General features: G+C 40.3%; 1 protein-coding gene and 1 pseudogene across 1 annotated transcript; both read right to left on the reverse strand.

The window, feature by feature from the left end:
* Window positions 1–2,788: 2,788 nt before the first annotated feature.
* On the reverse strand, window positions 2,789–5,096 carry LOC129835309 (uncharacterized; annotated as a pseudogene).
* Window positions 5,097–10,171: 5,075 nt separating this feature from the next.
* On the reverse strand, window positions 10,172–12,077 carry LOC129835305 (uncharacterized). Its single transcript, XM_055900896.1, has 6 exons — window positions 12,002–12,077; window positions 11,523–11,873; window positions 11,055–11,405; window positions 10,818–10,946; window positions 10,625–10,674; window positions 10,172–10,516 (listed from the first exon to the last, which is right to left on the reverse strand). The coding sequence occupies exons 1-6, from the start codon at window positions 12,048–12,050 to the stop codon at window positions 10,391–10,393; spliced, it is 1,056 nt and encodes a 351-aa protein (XP_055756871.1). The 5' UTR covers window positions 12,051–12,077; the 3' UTR covers window positions 10,172–10,390.
* Window positions 12,078–16,306: the final 4,229 nt, after the last annotated feature.

A 16,306-nucleotide genomic window follows, 5' to 3' on the forward strand; every position in this document is an offset into this window, starting at 1 on the left:
TTTTTCACTAACCTTCTCAGAATTCTTCCGATGACACTCCTGTAACATCATATTACACATTCCATATAGAGTTTGATCAAAAATGTTTATATTTAGCCACCAAAATCATGGTTAGACAATGTGAAATGTAGACAAGCTGGTAAAGAAAAAGTCCTTGCGCCACTTAGACAGTGATCTACTCTTATACATAAATACTCATAAACGTGACTAAAAAATATAGGGTGGACAGGGATTGATAGACAATTTAATTCTTAATACAATTGCGGAATAACATTTTTTAATTTATCCTTACTTTTCAATACAGTTTGCGCCTAGCGAAGCTACGTCATAAAACATGGCGTCCTAAGCCACTAAAATGTTTCGACAGAAACACGATTTATCATAATAAAAATGTCCTACCTTGAGCTGTTCTTCCATCAGTATCTTGGGCAAAGGATCCTTTCTTGGGAGAAATCGTCTTTTGGTGGAAAGCTGTCCTCTTGCCATGTGGAAATGTCAACTGCGTTCGGGATGAACTGAAAAGCGTGCCCAACTTTTCACATCGTTGCAAAAAGAAATGTCCCAAAATCGCACTAAACGGATATAAATTGCTATAAAACGCTTTAAATTAACTACCTTATGATGTTTTTAACTCCTATAACGAGTGAAAAGATGACCGGAGAAATATAACAGGCTAAACTAACGCTTGGAACAGGTGCGCGCCGGTGTCCTCTAGGCTCATGACGCAGCTCCAAAAGAATGACTAGCTTCAGGGTTTTTTCATTTGTAGGGCCTGTGAACGCGCAATCGACCCCATTGGAATCGTCATCACGTAAAGGCATCCAGGGGAAGACGTAAGAAGTGTCCGTATAGTCATAGCAAAATCAGTGCCGTTTTAACTGACTTCAGAACAGTGGCCAACATTTCTGAAATCTGAATCCATGTCAGGGAAATTGCTGTAGAATGGGCTCTGTTCCACTTAGAGACAAAATTTCAACTCCTATAGAAACTATAGACTGTTTTCTATCCAATAATAATAATAATATGCATATTGTACGATCAAGGATTTTGTGGGAAGCCGTTTCAAAAATTAGCCAAATTAGCATAAATAGTCTAAACAGCGCCCCCATCCCCAACAGGTTAATTTGTGGTATCGACTACTGCCCATAGCAATATATTGGAGTGATACTGTATACACTGAATAAACCAAATATTAGGAACACCTTCCTAATATTGGCTGTATGTCCTTTGTGTGGTGGACCATTATTGATACGCACAGGAAACTGTTGAGCATGAAAAACCCAGCAGCATTGCAATTGTTGACACAAACCGGTGTGCCTGGCACCTACTACCATACCCCGTTCAAAGGCACTTAAGTCTTTTGTCTTTCCTATTCACCCTCTGAATCACACAATCCATGTCTCAATTGTTTCAAGGCTTAAGAACCCTTCTTTAATGTATGTTTTTTCAATATAGTTTAATCAGATTATTTGAATTTTTTCGGGAGTTTTGCCGTGTTCCGTTCTGTGAGTTTTTTAACTTTGGACAGAACCGTGCTAGTCGACCAGTACCTATGCTAAATGAAGAGGGAAAGTTGCCATTGTGAATGGATTGAACGACTCATCAGGACTAAGGACACCTTTATCAACATTCTGATGAAAGATCAGCAATAGTAAGACCCAATTTACGATGTTATTTCATATATCTGTCGTGCATGTGAACTGGTCGGGCGCGCCCAGCTGGTTCTGGCTGGCTTGGCTATGCTAATTTAGCGCTACATTTTGTTTTCGCTATAAAACATTTAATAAATCTGAAATATTGTTTGGATTCACCAGATGTTGGGCTTTCAATATCTATACGCTGTGTATTTTTTCTGAAATGTTTTAAGACAAGTAATTAGTTATATGACGTTGGTCTCTGTAATTGTTCTGGCTGCATCAGCACTATATCAGATTGCAGCTGCAATGTAGAACTGTGATTTATACCTGAAAAATGCACATTTAAAAAAAAAAAAAACTATGCTATACCATAAATATGTTATCAGACTGTCATCTTATGAATTTGTTTCTTTGTTAGTGGCTATATATTTTTTCATTTAGTCGAATTAGTGATAGCTACTGACGCAGGAAAAAACTGTTGGAGTAAAAAAATGGTGTCTTTTGCTAACGTGTTTAGCTAATAGATTTACATATTGTGTCTTCCCTGTAAAACATTTTAAAAATCTGAAATGGTGGCTTTATTCACAAGATCTGTGTCTTTCATTGGGTGTCTTGGACTTGTGATTTAATGATATTTAGATGCTACTATTTAATTGTGACGCTATGCTAGCGATGCTAATCAGTGTGGGGGGGGGGTGGGGGGTGCTCCCGAATCCGGGTTAGGTACTCGGTAGAGGTTAAGATGATATGGTCACATGTATCAAACAAACTTCGAGACGGAGATAGTTTTCATCCGTAACGGCAGCATAACAAAAGACAATTACACCTCTAAAACGCGCGTTTCAGAAAACCGGAAGTTGTCGGTCACGCTAAAGAAATAGGTCTTATTTCACGTCAGTACAAGATAAACAAAAAATTTCTCCTCTGATGTCATCTTGACACCCAGAGGAAGACGAATGAAGTGTGTTTCGGGTCATAGGTGGCGTGACCATATATAGGCAGAGCGTTGAAGCGAGCATACACATCTTGCAATCTTCTTCTTGCTCAGGGAAAGTGCTGTCAAATGACTTATGTTTCACTCAGAGACAAAATTGAAACGGTTTTAGAAACCATAGCTTGTTTTCTATCCAATGGTATTAATTATATGCATATAGTAACAGCAATAATTGAATAAGAGGCAGTTTAATCTGTAGAGGAAATTATGCTAATGCGAAAACAGCACCCCCTGTATTCTCAAGAAGTTAAGGAGTAAAAGTTGACATTTCAGTCCATGTTTTGGCACCTCAGCCCAGAGTACACAGTGTCTCTCTCCAAGGTGCTTCTCTGTCTCTGGGTCTTTGGCTTCTTGTGGATGACATTCAGAGCAGCGTAATGGACCGATGAGAGTGTGTCATCATCTTCTTGATCCTAAGAGGAATAGCAAAACAAATTCCAAAGACATTAGGAAATAAACTGATAGAAGGATCTGTTTACAGTTCATCAAAGTAATACTCAGAATAATTCACTATACGGTCTGCATACCTGGTTATGAGAACTGGGGACTGCCAGACTACCTGACTGAGGATGCGTTCCTTTTAAACAAACACATGAAGGAATCATCATCATCATGATCATCATCACCATCATACATTGAATTAACCCAGTTCCATTACTAAAACATGTAAAGTATACTGCACCTACAGATTAAGCATATATTGTGGGCAATGATAACGCTTACCACTGCACAGCAGAGAGGTTTTCTTTGTAATCTTATACAGGACACAACCAAGGACAATGATGATGACACAAAGAGCCAACGTTACACCCAAACAGTACACCAAGAGAACATGGTCCTCCTTACAACCATCTGTGGAAATACAGACAGTGACAGAGGAGATTCAGGACATTTTGTTCATCCAGGCATACAATGTTAGAACATTTCAGAAATGTCAGAAATATCACTAACAGTCAACGTCCAGCTTGGTACCATTCCCAAACAGTATCTCTCCAAATGATGCCACAGCGCAATAGTAAGTCCCAGCATCAGAGAGGCTGAGGTTCCTCCTGGGGAGGTTATAGACAAATCTCTTTGTAGGAGACCCAGCCTCAGGGCTCTTCTCACACTGTTCACTACTGTCTCCCTGGGTGTAAATTATTCCTGGACGGGATTCTCCTGCGCCATGTCTGAACCAATAGATACTGTGTTCTCCTGCACAGGTCTCAGTGTGTATTGTACAGTTCAGAGTCACAGAGTCTCATGGCTGGACTGACTCAGACACAGGTTGCTGGAGTACAGACATGCTGTTGGACTCTGAACCTGAAGAGAGTGACGGAGTAAGATCATAGTGTGTATATTGTATTGGCCTGGTATATTCATTTAGCGCCAAAGTCTAAAGTATATTTCAATTTTAATGGTGCAAAATATAATATCCCAAATTAGGGAAGGAAGTTAAGTTACCTTTGACAATTAAAACAGTTCCTTTTCCAAATTTGACTTTGCCCGCTTTCATAGCAGAGTCCCCTGACTCTGTCTTGGAGATGGTCAGGTTACAGCTGTCAACACCTCTCTTCACACTCAACCGTTTAGTCTTTGAAGTCCTTGGTAAAATTGTTGAAATATAACGTCTTTTGAGTGCGATAATATGATGATGCCATGAGAAGAGGCTTCTGTCCAACAGTTTGCTTGAACCAAGAGACTCTGACCATCAAATTAGATCGACAAAAGCAAGAGAGAACTATTGCCAGCAGCATACCACCCTGCATACCACTGCTGGCTTGCTTCTGAAGCTAAGCAGGGTTGGTCCTGGTCAGTCCCTGGATGGGAGACCAGATGCTGCTGGAAGTGGTATTGGAGGGCCAGTAGGAGGCACTCTTTCCTCTGGTCTAATAAAATATCCCAATGCCCCAGGGCAGTGATTGGGGACACTGCCCTGTGTGTAGGGTGCCGTCTTTTGGATGGGACGTTAAACGGGTGTCCTGACTCTCTGAGGTCATTAAAGATCCCATGGCACTTATCGTAAGAGTAGGGGTGTTAACTAAATTCCCAATCTGGCCCTCAAACCATCATGGTCACCTAATAATCCCCAGTTTACAATTGGCTCATTCATCCCCCTCCTCTCCCCTGTAACTATTCCCCAGGTCGTTGCTGCAAATGAGAACGTGTTCTCAGTCAACTTACCTGGTAAAATAACGGTAAAATAAAAATAAATAAAATAAAGAGATACACTTTGTCCCAGTTGTGTAACTATCAAAGTGTCTGGTTGGATTACATCGTTTTTAAGTGCACAACCTGTGAAGAAAACAAATTAAATAAATCAGACGAAGGCATAGTACAGATGTATACATTAACATTATTCAGACTACATAGTCATTCAAATTGATTCAATTAGACTATGACATGAAAAGAAAAAGGAACCGTATTAATATGTCTTACTTACCAAAGTTGCCGTAAAACAAAAAGATTGTCCAATATATAATCATAATTTCACTGTCCTTTCTGAACTGTACAGTGTGTGGGTCTGACAACAGTGCACCTTTTATATGATGACACTCATCGGGTAATCATTATGAAGTAGGTGGAATCTCTGAACAGAGTGATATTATTGGCTGTCTGAACAGGCATAAAACGTGATAAAAACTACAATCTAACATGTGTCCTGTGGCATAACATAGTTAGAGCAGCTCTTCAAATGATGTAAAATCACAGTTACTGGTTTGTATTTTCTAGCATTTGGGTCGGTGGCTGAGACTACTGGTACATATGTCCTCTGTGACATACACTGGGGGTTTACATTGTATTTCTCACTTCAGGTCTGTAGAAGGCAGTTTTCAGGAGGAAGTGAACTCTGGTGAGATTGGCACCTTTTTTGACAAAACAAAGATGTGATCATTTGATACCTGGTGCAAATAAGAGGTAAGAATTAGGCATGTCATTAAACTAGGAAATAAAAACATGTTCATTGAAATATCACACAAGTATAAAGGCAGATTACAGAGTTCCATCAACTACTATCATCAAAAGGAAGAATTCAGACATTTGCAAAAATCATTAAACAGTCAGTCAACCTCAACCACTATTGCAAAGGATTTGAGACTTCTGAAACCATCCTAGTATCAGCTTTCACACTTGCTGGACAATTATGCTCTGCACCTGAATGTTTATACATTTATATTAGGCGAAAATAGGCCCCTGCAATAACATCCTACAATAAATGAAAATGTATATAATAGTCAGTTCATGCTGGCTCTGTCAAGATCAAAGTGGAGTTCAAAGGAGGTGTGGGGCTTAATTTAGAATGATGCTAATTGAAGAACCCTCATATGTCACATACTGTCTTGATGACTCACACCAGAGTTGATGGTTTCTTCCTCTGTTCTCTCCACCGTCTCCTGGGCTTGGTACTCTTCTTGTCACTGAACTACAAGGCAGTATAGTTCAGGGCATCATTATCACCGTTTAGGACTCAGAGAATTCAGATTATGGGTCAAATCTAATGCTGTAATCGTTTTCTTCAATACTCTTGCCCTGTCTCATCCTGCTAACCTGTTGGTCTAACGTGTTGGCATGAGGCTTCACATACTGTCTTTGCTGAGAAGGGGTCCCCGGTAAAAGAAAAATGACAGAACATTTAAAACACTTGAAACCTCTTCTTGTTTACTTGTTAAAAGACTTACTACCATGTCTTTTGTTCTTCTTAATTAAGAAATACATCAGAGTACCTGTAAATAGCTTGCTGTGTGTGTGAGCTGGTGTTAGTTGCACGAGAAGAGAAAAAAACTGTACATCACTGCAACATAAAGATGCCCGAGTACGGCCTAAATAAATACCTTCCTTTTGCCATGTCTACTCTCGCAGGTTTAGGAACCACCGGTCCTGGCCTTTATCATTACGCCCAGCTGGCATTCATCATTAGGCACACCTGGACTCCATCACTTCACTGATTACCTCCCCTATGTCTGACACTCCTTTAGTTCCATTCCACAGGCAGCTCTTACCTGACTTGCCTAGTTAAATAAAGGTTAAATAAAATTAAAGTGTTGACTATGTGTTTCATGTCTATACGCCACTCGTGTTTGTTATATTGTTCTATATTCCGTTTATTATTAAACTCACCACCTGAAATTACTTTCCGACTCCCAGCATATATGTTACACCTTTGTTCTGATTATTGTTAAATGCTTCATGTATCTTCTCACAAGAAAGTCATTGTCAAATGAGTTTTGCAGAGAAGCAATGCACCTAATTCATTACAGTTACAGCCAATGAAGTTAACAATTAAGGCTCCAGTTCTAATGTCTGATCCAATAGTACACCATCTTAACCTACATGTTGCTTCTCTGTCTTCTAGACCTGTTCTTCTTGTTTCCAGATTCAGAGCTACATAATGGAGACTGTCTGCATCTTGGGCCTGTGAAGAACAATTATAAAATGGTGAGGAATATTACTATATGTTTTTATGGTAATACAACATCAGGAATTCTGCTTACCCCTGGATCTGAAGAAGAGACTGCTGGACCTCTTGTCTGAGAGACGGGTCCCGAAAAGGAAGACAGAAATATAAAGATACAACTGCTTCTTCCATTACAGATACATCTGGTGATATCAAAGAAGAGCAAATTCTAAAAAGGAATTTACTTGCTACATACAATATTCATTTATTTTATATGGACTTCACTTACCTCTACACTGCAGACACTTTCTTTTCTTCATCTTGTACATGATGCTACCAAGGACAATGATCAGGATAAACGAGAGACCCAGTGCTGAGGTCAGGCAGTAAACAAAGAGAAGAGGGTCTGCACCATTGTCTGGGAAAATTAATATGATGATTGAAGTAAAGTAACTATGGATGTGTCACGACTTCCACCGAAGTCGTTTCCTCTCCATGTTCGGGCGGTGTTCGGCGGCGTGCGTCACCGGTCTTCTAGCCATCGTCGATCCATTTTTAATTTTCCATTTGTTTTGTCTTGTTTTCCTACACACCGGGTTTCAGTTTCCCTCATTTATTGTTGTGTATTTAACCCTCTGTTCCCCCATGTCTTTGTGTGGAATGGTTTATTGTAAGTTCTTGTGCACATGTTACTGGTGCGCATCGGGTTTTGTACCCATGTTTATTTATTTCAATATGCCGTTTGTTTTACAATTAAACTGCTCCGGCTATTACCTAGTTCTGCTCTCCTGCGTCTGACTTCCCTGCCACCAGTTACACACGCCTTACAGGATGATTGCACATTTTCTTATGTGATCTAAATAACTAGTACTGTATACAGTTTTACACAGTAGATTATACAATAGATATGAACAAAGATATAAGATGTATCACCTACCCTTGATCTTCAGCCTAGTTCTGTTCCCGAACAGTATCTCCCAACATGAGGCCACAGCACAGTAGTAAGTCCCAGCATCAGAGAGGCTGAGGTTCCTCTTGGGGAGGTTGTAGACACAGCTCTGTGTAGGAGACCCAGCCTCAGGGCTCTTCTTACACTGATTACTCCTGTCTCCATGTGTGTAAATGATTCCTAGATGGGATGGGATTCTCCTAGGTAGAGTATTTGTAATATTTTCACCTGTCAGCATTAACATGGTTCCATCATCAACGAGCATGTGATTCAAGAATATATTCCCACAATGGTAGGTCCCAAGGTCCCTTTGTGGCAGAAATGTTGAGGTGAAATGTGGTTTTGCCTGCCATCACAGCCAATCAGTCATCAAATGAATTGTTGAATAGGACATCACCCAGGTACTTAGAGCATTTAGTGATGTACTGAAGCACCATGCCAGTGGTGAGTTTGTACCATAGCATGTAGTTTATGTTTTCACTAGTTATGTGACATTCAATAGTCACATTGCCTCCCAGCTCTGCTTTCTGGGAAGAAGTGGACTGAACAAGATCTGGTGTTTGAGATGCACCTGAAAAAAAACACTATATTTACTGCATTTATTACATTTATTACATTTACCAAATGCCTATAGTGAGCACTTTAAATGTATAGAGAACTTGTATAACATTAGTCAATTGAGCTAGATGTTATTGACATGCTTTCCATATCAAAAGAAATGTGAGTAGTGTATTCATCCTGCTTTCACGGGACGAGACTGACCTGTGTAAAATGCAGTCTCTCCACAGAAAAGAATGGAAACTTGCGTTTGCGTTCATTGGTTCATCTCAGGTACCGTCTAATTTTGATTGTCAAATTTGATTGGCTGAACACTCGGTAGGCCGCCAAGTAGACCATGAATGGAACCAACACTGTCCTCTTATGTTGTTGTACAGCTTGATTCTGTGTTGCACTACTTTATCACATAGCAAGTTTGAATATGTTGATTTTCAGTTTTATTTTTTAAACAATGTGACTACTGTGGATTTATCCTTTATTAGGTCTAACTACAGCTCATACTGTCTACAATACTATGTACTGCAGCTGGCCAACAAAGGGCTTGTCCACCCAAAGTAAGAGACACAACAGCAAGAGTCAGTGGATCCTTTACTTAATGTTTTTCTTGCCATTGTGGTCCATGGGAGTCATACAGTAGTTGGGACCTGGTTGGCCACATGTTATGACACTGTCATCCTCTAGGGCCTCAATCACTTCCACACAGTCACATAGTAACACAGAGAAACAGAAAACATGTCAATAGTCTTTACTTAAACAACAATACCTCATATACTATTTATTCTGTAATGTATTGACAGATAAAATCCCTCCCATTATATAATTAGAAGGAGGCTCTTTCTTATTGGCCCAGGTGATGATGATACTTTACATCACACTTCAAACCACGGTTTGTGTTTAACTACGGACTTCAGATATCTAGGTCAAATGACCTAATAAATAGTTAATTGTGTTTTTATACAGATTTCAGTCGACTATGTATAATTAACTAGATGCCTCGTAAAAATAGTGTTATATTGTTGATAAAAAGGACAACATGAAGAGTAAAAGAGTATGTCATACATCTGACTGACACCGCTAAGATCCTGCTGAAACCACATGAGGAGAGACAGAAAGAGACAGAGACAGAGGGAGAGAGAGTAAGACAGAGAGGGTCCTGTGCAAAAGGCCAACAGGCCTTACCAAAGTGTAGATAGCTACAGCTTAATGTTTTGTTCATAGCAGACCGCAGAGTACATGTAAATGTGTTGCTGTGTATGTCAGGGGGTGTGTGGCATGCAATCTGTAGGCCTATGTCTTAAAGAGAAAACAAAGAAGAAAACCTCCTACACTATAACTGGCCTGTTCTCCTTCTGTGGTGGGGGCTGTTGTGCCACTTTCACTATGAGTGATTATGTTGAAAGGGGTCTACGTTTTGTACTGTAACATGATGCAAGGGACTACCTGACTTCACATACATGTGAAGACATTGACCTTTACATTGTAAGCTCTGTGTTTAGAGACCATTGTTGCAGTAAGGGGTGTGAACAGTACGGTGGCCCTGAGAGGAAAAGTAGAGTGCAGTGTGTTGCTGCAGGTCAGTCTTCCTGGGTTAAAGGTCTATGAAAGGTTAGTTTCCAGTAGTGGAAAGTCACTGTAACACCCTCCACTATGACCAGAGAGGTGTGTGAACAGAATGCATTGAGTTCAACTTATTCAAATTAGTTTGGTTTAACAGATGGAAATGTTTTATTTTTCTATTTGCACTTTATATTACACTCGAAAAACTATGACCACTGATTTCAACACATTTTACTGAAGCATTCATACAAAGCTAATGAAGTTAGGGCAAGTTAAAGAGCTATCTGATATGAAAGGACAACTGTTTCAATCATCCAGTTCTACTGTCTGATCCCAGAGTATATGACCACCGTCTCTTCCTCCATGTTGCTTCTCTGTCTTCTAGACCTGTTCTTATTGTTGCTCAGATTCAGAGCTACATAATGGAGACTGTCTGCATCGTGGGCCTGTGAAGAACAATTACAAAATGGAGGGAGAATATGACTACACGTTATTATTAAATCAAGTTTTTTTTTTTTTACATAGTAATAGAAAATATTAGGAATTTTACTTACCCCTGTATCTGAATAAGAGACTGCTGGACTTCTTGTCTGAGAGACGGGTCCTGAAAAGAAAGACAGAAAATATAAAGATACGACTTCTCTTTCCATTACAGATACATCTGGTGATGTCAAAGAAGAGCATCTTCAATGAAGGACTTTACATGCTACATACATCATTAGTTCATTTAACTTGGATATCTCTTACCTCTGCACTGCAGACACTTTCTCTTGTTCAACTTGTACATGATGTAACCAAGGAAAATGATCAGGATAAACGAGAGACCCAATGCTGAGCTCAGGCAGTACACCAAGAGAAGAGGGTCTCCGTAATTGTCTGGGAAAACATTTTCTTATGTGATATAAATAACTTGTACTGTATGTAGTTGGACACAGTAGATTAAACAATAGATATAAACAAAAACTGTAAAGACGTATCACTTACCATTAATCTCCAGCTTGGTCCCGTTTCCAAACAGTATCTCCCCACATGAGGCCACAGCACAGTAGTAAGTCCCAGCATCAGAGAGGCTGATGTTCCTCTTGGGGAGGTTGTAGACACAGCTATGTGTAGGAGACCCAGCCTCAGGGTTCTTCTCACACTGATCCCTCCTGTCTCCATGGGTGTAAATGATTCCTGGACGGGATTCTCCTGAGCCATGTCTGAACCAATAGACACTGTGATCTCCTGAACAGGTCTTAGTGTGTACTGTACAGTTCAGAGTCACAGAGTCTCCTGGCTGGACTGACTCAGACACAGACTGCTGAGTAACATGATGGTTCCTGGACCCTGCACCTTTTACTCAATAAAACCAAAGTCCTAATGAACTTCTAATTACAAATGAAATTCACAATTTCCATATGCAAAGCCACTGAGACCGTAACATTCCATAATAGCTTCTGTGTTACTCACCTTTATGCATCAGAAATATACCATTTCCAAAGATCATGCCATCATAATCACGTGCAGCACAGTAATACATCCCCACATCCGATGGCTTGGCATTTGAAATGGTCAGCACAAAGCTGTCTCCGTTCTTCTCTGCAGAAAACCGAGGATTGTTGTCAAACTCCCCGTAGAGCGTTGGATCTTTTGAGTCAAGGTAAAGAGATACTATCATCGCTGGAGCTTGTCCTACTGTTAGTTTGAACCAGTTGTAGTAGTCTCCGCCAGTCCCAGAGATGAAGCATTTCAAATCAACAGTGTCTCCAGGGATGAAGGTCTTCAAAAGATCAGACTGAGTAATGATACCAATGGACAACACTGAAAAAAAGACATGTTTTATGTCAATCAAAGTCTACACATCAGATTCATGCGTTTACAGGTCCGTAACATTATGTACCCTTATTCCAGCAGAATTTTTTACAAATCTTGTCCACACAATGTCTTACCTGCTCTAAATAAAAGAGAGATTATGAGACACAGTTTTGTCATCGTCATCTTCTGTGAATAGCATGTCCTTTTGTCGTCCTGTGTGTCAGATAAGAGTGAGAGTCAAGAGGTTATGGCTGTCTTTTTATACACGACTGGAGAGATGGTCCACAGGCCTGATTGGCTGCTGTGACATTAGTAAAGACACGGAACAGGACAGTTGAACCCTCCCCTCTGATCTTTTTCTATCCTCATGCTACATGAGTACACTTTCCGTTTTCTTCAGAAAGCTATCGTCTTAGTAGTGATTGAGAGATACGGACAGGCTCCTATCTACACACTCATAGGAGTGTAATTTAATAAACATATCATTAACATTATTCATGAGTATGACAAATGCCTGTGAATGTCTTCCCAAGCAGTTTAAAACATCTCAGAGACTAAGCCGTTGTGGTGGAGGGGGGGTTTCTACTAAGATAACATATGGAATTGTTTTAAGATGGTCATACCATGGATCAGTTACCTATTTGATTTTGAACTTTAGAACCCTTTAGGTATCAAAAACGAATAAAGTATTTGAAAAAAAATTGAATGTGGCCTTTACTGCTATAGTCCATTGAGGCGCATTGAATTACAGATTTATGAATGGAGATAAAAATAATAAGGTTTTGAAGTGTCTGTCCTATATCTATGAGATATAAGAAAGCTTTAGGTTTTTTGGACATATATTTAACACAGAAAGATATTATTCTCTCCAGAAATAAGTCTCTCACTGCCGCCGCCTGTTATAGACCCCCCTCAGCTCCCAGCTGTGCCCTGGACACCATATGTGAATTGATTGCCCCCCATCTATCTTCAGAGTTTGTTCTGTTAGGTGACCTAAACTGGGATATGCTTAACACCACGGAAGTCCTACAATCTAAGTGAAATGCCCTCAATCTCACACTAATTGAGAGAAGAATGAGAGAATCGCCCAAAATACAGGTGTGCCAAGCTGGTAGTGTCACACCCAAGAAGACTTGTTGCTGTAATCGCTGCCAAAGGTGCTTCAACAAAGTCGTGAGAAAAGGGTCTGAATACTTATGTAAATGTGATATTTAGCAATAACAACAAAAAATTACCTGCTTTTGCTTGTCATTATGGGGTATTGTGTGTTGATTGATAAGGGAAAAAATATATATACATTTTAGAATAAAGCTGTAACGTAACAAAATGTGGGTAAAGTCAAGGGTTCTGAATACTTTCCGAAGGCACTGTATATAGACGTCTCCTTTTTTTTAATTTATTTTATTTATTTCACCTTTATTTAACCAGGTAGGCTAGTTGAGAACAAGTTCTCATTTGCAACTGCGACCTGGCCAAGATAAAGCATAGCAGTGTGAACAGACAACAACACAGAGTTACACATGGAGTAAACTATAAACAAGTCAATAACATGGTAGAAAAAAAAGAGAATCTATATACAATGTGTGCAAAAGGCATGAGGTAGGCAATAAATCGAGTAATTACAATTTAGCAGATTAACACTGGAGTGATAAATCATCAGATGATCATGTGCAAGAAGAGATACTGGTGTGCAAAAGAGCAGAAAAGTAAATAAATAAAAGCAGTATGGGGGGTGAGGTAGGTAAATTGGGTGGGTAGTTTACAGATGGACTATGTACAGCTGCAGCGATCGTTTAGCTGCTCGGATAGCAGATTTTTAAAGTTGTTGAGGGAGATAAAAGTCTCCAACTTCAGAGATTTTTGCAATTCGTTCCAGTCGCAGGCAGCAGAGAACTGGAAGGAAAGGCGTCCAAATGAGAGATTAATTTTTTAAATTAGAAGTTCGAACTGTTTGGGCATAGACCTGGAAAGTATGACAGAACTTTGCAGGCTATCTCTGCAGTAGATTGCAACTCCTCCCCCTTTGGCAGTTCTATCTTGACGGAAAGTGTTATAGTTGGGTATGGAAATCTCAGAATTTTTGGTGGCCTTCCTAAGCCAGGATTCGGAAACGGCAAGGACATCAGGGTTGGCAGAGTGTGCTAAAGCGGTGAGTAAGGCAAACTTAGGGAGGAGGCTTCTGATGTTGACATGCATAAGGCCAAGGCTTTTTCGATCACAGAAGTCAACAAATGAGGGTGACTGGGGACATGCAGGGCCTGGGTTTACCTCCACATCACCCGAGGAACAGAGGAGTAGTAGGATGAGGGTGCGGCTAAAGGCTATCAAAACTGGTCGCCTAGAGCGTTGGGGACAAGGAATAAAAGGAGCAGATTTATGGGCGTGGTAGAATAGATTCTGGGCATAATGTGCAGACCAGGGTATGGTGGGGCACGGGTACAGCGGAGGTAAGCCCAGGCACTGGGTGATGATAAGAGAGGTTGTATCTCTGGACATGCTGGTCTCAATGGGTGAGGTCACCGCATGTGTGGGGGGTGGGACAAAGGAGGTATCAGGTACGGAGAGTGGAACTACGGGGTCCATTGCAAACCAAAACAATGATAACTAGCCTGAACAACAGTATGCAAGGCATATTGATATTTGAGAGAGACATACAATAAGGCATAAAGTGATTGCAGGTCTTGATTGGGAGAGCTAGCTAAAACAACAGGTGAGATAACAGCAGCTAGTCAGCTAACAGCAACAGCAGGTAAAAATGGCGACGACCAGGCAGACAGGGTCGGATTAACTACACACAGATCCTGAGTTAAAGCACAGAGCCGACAGATAAAACACAAATAAACGGAATGGAGTACCGTGAATTAATGGACAGTCAAGCAGGCATCAGCTATGTAGCCGAGTGATCATAGTGTCCAGGGGGCAGCCGTAGATGGAGCAGTGAGGCCTCCACTAAGCTAGCCCGCGGCGTTTAAAGTTAGTAGCCCGGGGGGGTGGTCTGCTCAGACGGAGGGGGTCTGCTCAGACGAGGCCGGTTGAGGGCACAGCGGATGGGGTATTTGTCTGCAGACCAGACGTGGTCGTGTCGACAGAGAATCCAAGCCGGATGGCGGTGGCGAAAGAGAGGTTGTGAGTTGTAGAATCCTTAATTATTGTATCCTCTCAATACTTTATCAAGTTATTGAAAGCCTTCTGATATTTGTCTGACATCACGTGATAAAAGTCCATGTTTAGGGGACCTGCTCGGTTCTGGTCCCGCTTCCGACCGACCAACATTTTAGCTTATAAATCAACCTGTGGACACCATAGATAAAAATGTCTTGCATTGAGCAATAGCCCTGGTTCCCACGGATACAGCAGTATATTTTAGTGTGACTTAGGATGTGAGTTCTGAAACCACTCAAAGCTGGGATGTCCCTCCCACCATTTCATTCGCTCTTCCGACTGTCCATCAACTCCTGGCTGAACCCTACATCACAGCGCAGCAGGAGAGAGTGGTTTCTTCACTATAGCACATTAAGAGATCGATTTATAGCCATTCATCTAAAATAATTAATATATTTTTAAACAAAAAACACTTACTGTTTGTCATAGATGGACAAGATTTGTCATGCCCTGGTCTTTGTTATCTTTGTTTTCTGTAATAGTTTGGTTAGGTCAGGGTGTGACAGGGGGGAAGTTTTTGTGTTTTTGTCTTGTCTTGGGTGGTTGTATGGTATAGGGGGTTTAGGTGGAGTAGATGGGTTTGTGTTTGAGTGTAGATGTCTAGGTATGTCTATGGTTGCCTGAATGGTTCTCAATCAGAGACAGCTGTCATTCATTGTCTCTGATTGGGGGCCATATTTAAGGCAGCCATAGGCAGTAGGCTTTTGTGGGTAGTTGTCTATGTTCTATGTTGCATGTGTGCACTTAGTTCGTTTTAGCTTCACGATCGGTTGTTTTTGTTCGTTTAATAAGTGTTTGTTTTTTTCTTCATTAAAAGAAGATGTCTTTTTTCCACGCTGCGCCTTGGGTCACTCATTCGTCTCATAACGGTCGTGACAAGATTAGTATGAGATGAAAGGCGAGTTCACTAAACATAAAAATATGTATTTTACAGTTATAAGGAAGTTTAAATCTATAGTTAGTGGTTTTATAATTTATACTACATTTAGAAAGTATTTTCAAGCCTTACTCATAGTTTTGTTGAATAGAAAATATGTCATGCAATATTTCATATTTTCATATTTTTGTCATATTTGCACTGTTTCTTGAGCTTTTGTCCTCAAAAGTGACTAAGCAATATAAAACTATTTTTACCAGAAAGGTGATATTTTAACCTTTCTTGGAGTATGCAGCATTACTAATTATTGTTTATGGCCCTCTCATGATAAATTACTACTTTTGGGGATTACATAGATTACATTTTAAATTACATTTAAGAGAAAGTATTTTGTTAACAT

Source organism: Salvelinus fontinalis, chromosome 36, assembly GCF_029448725.1.
Source record: "Salvelinus fontinalis isolate EN_2023a chromosome 36, ASM2944872v1, whole genome shotgun sequence".
Classification (NCBI taxonomy): Eukaryota; Metazoa; Chordata; class Actinopteri; order Salmoniformes; family Salmonidae; genus Salvelinus; species Salvelinus fontinalis.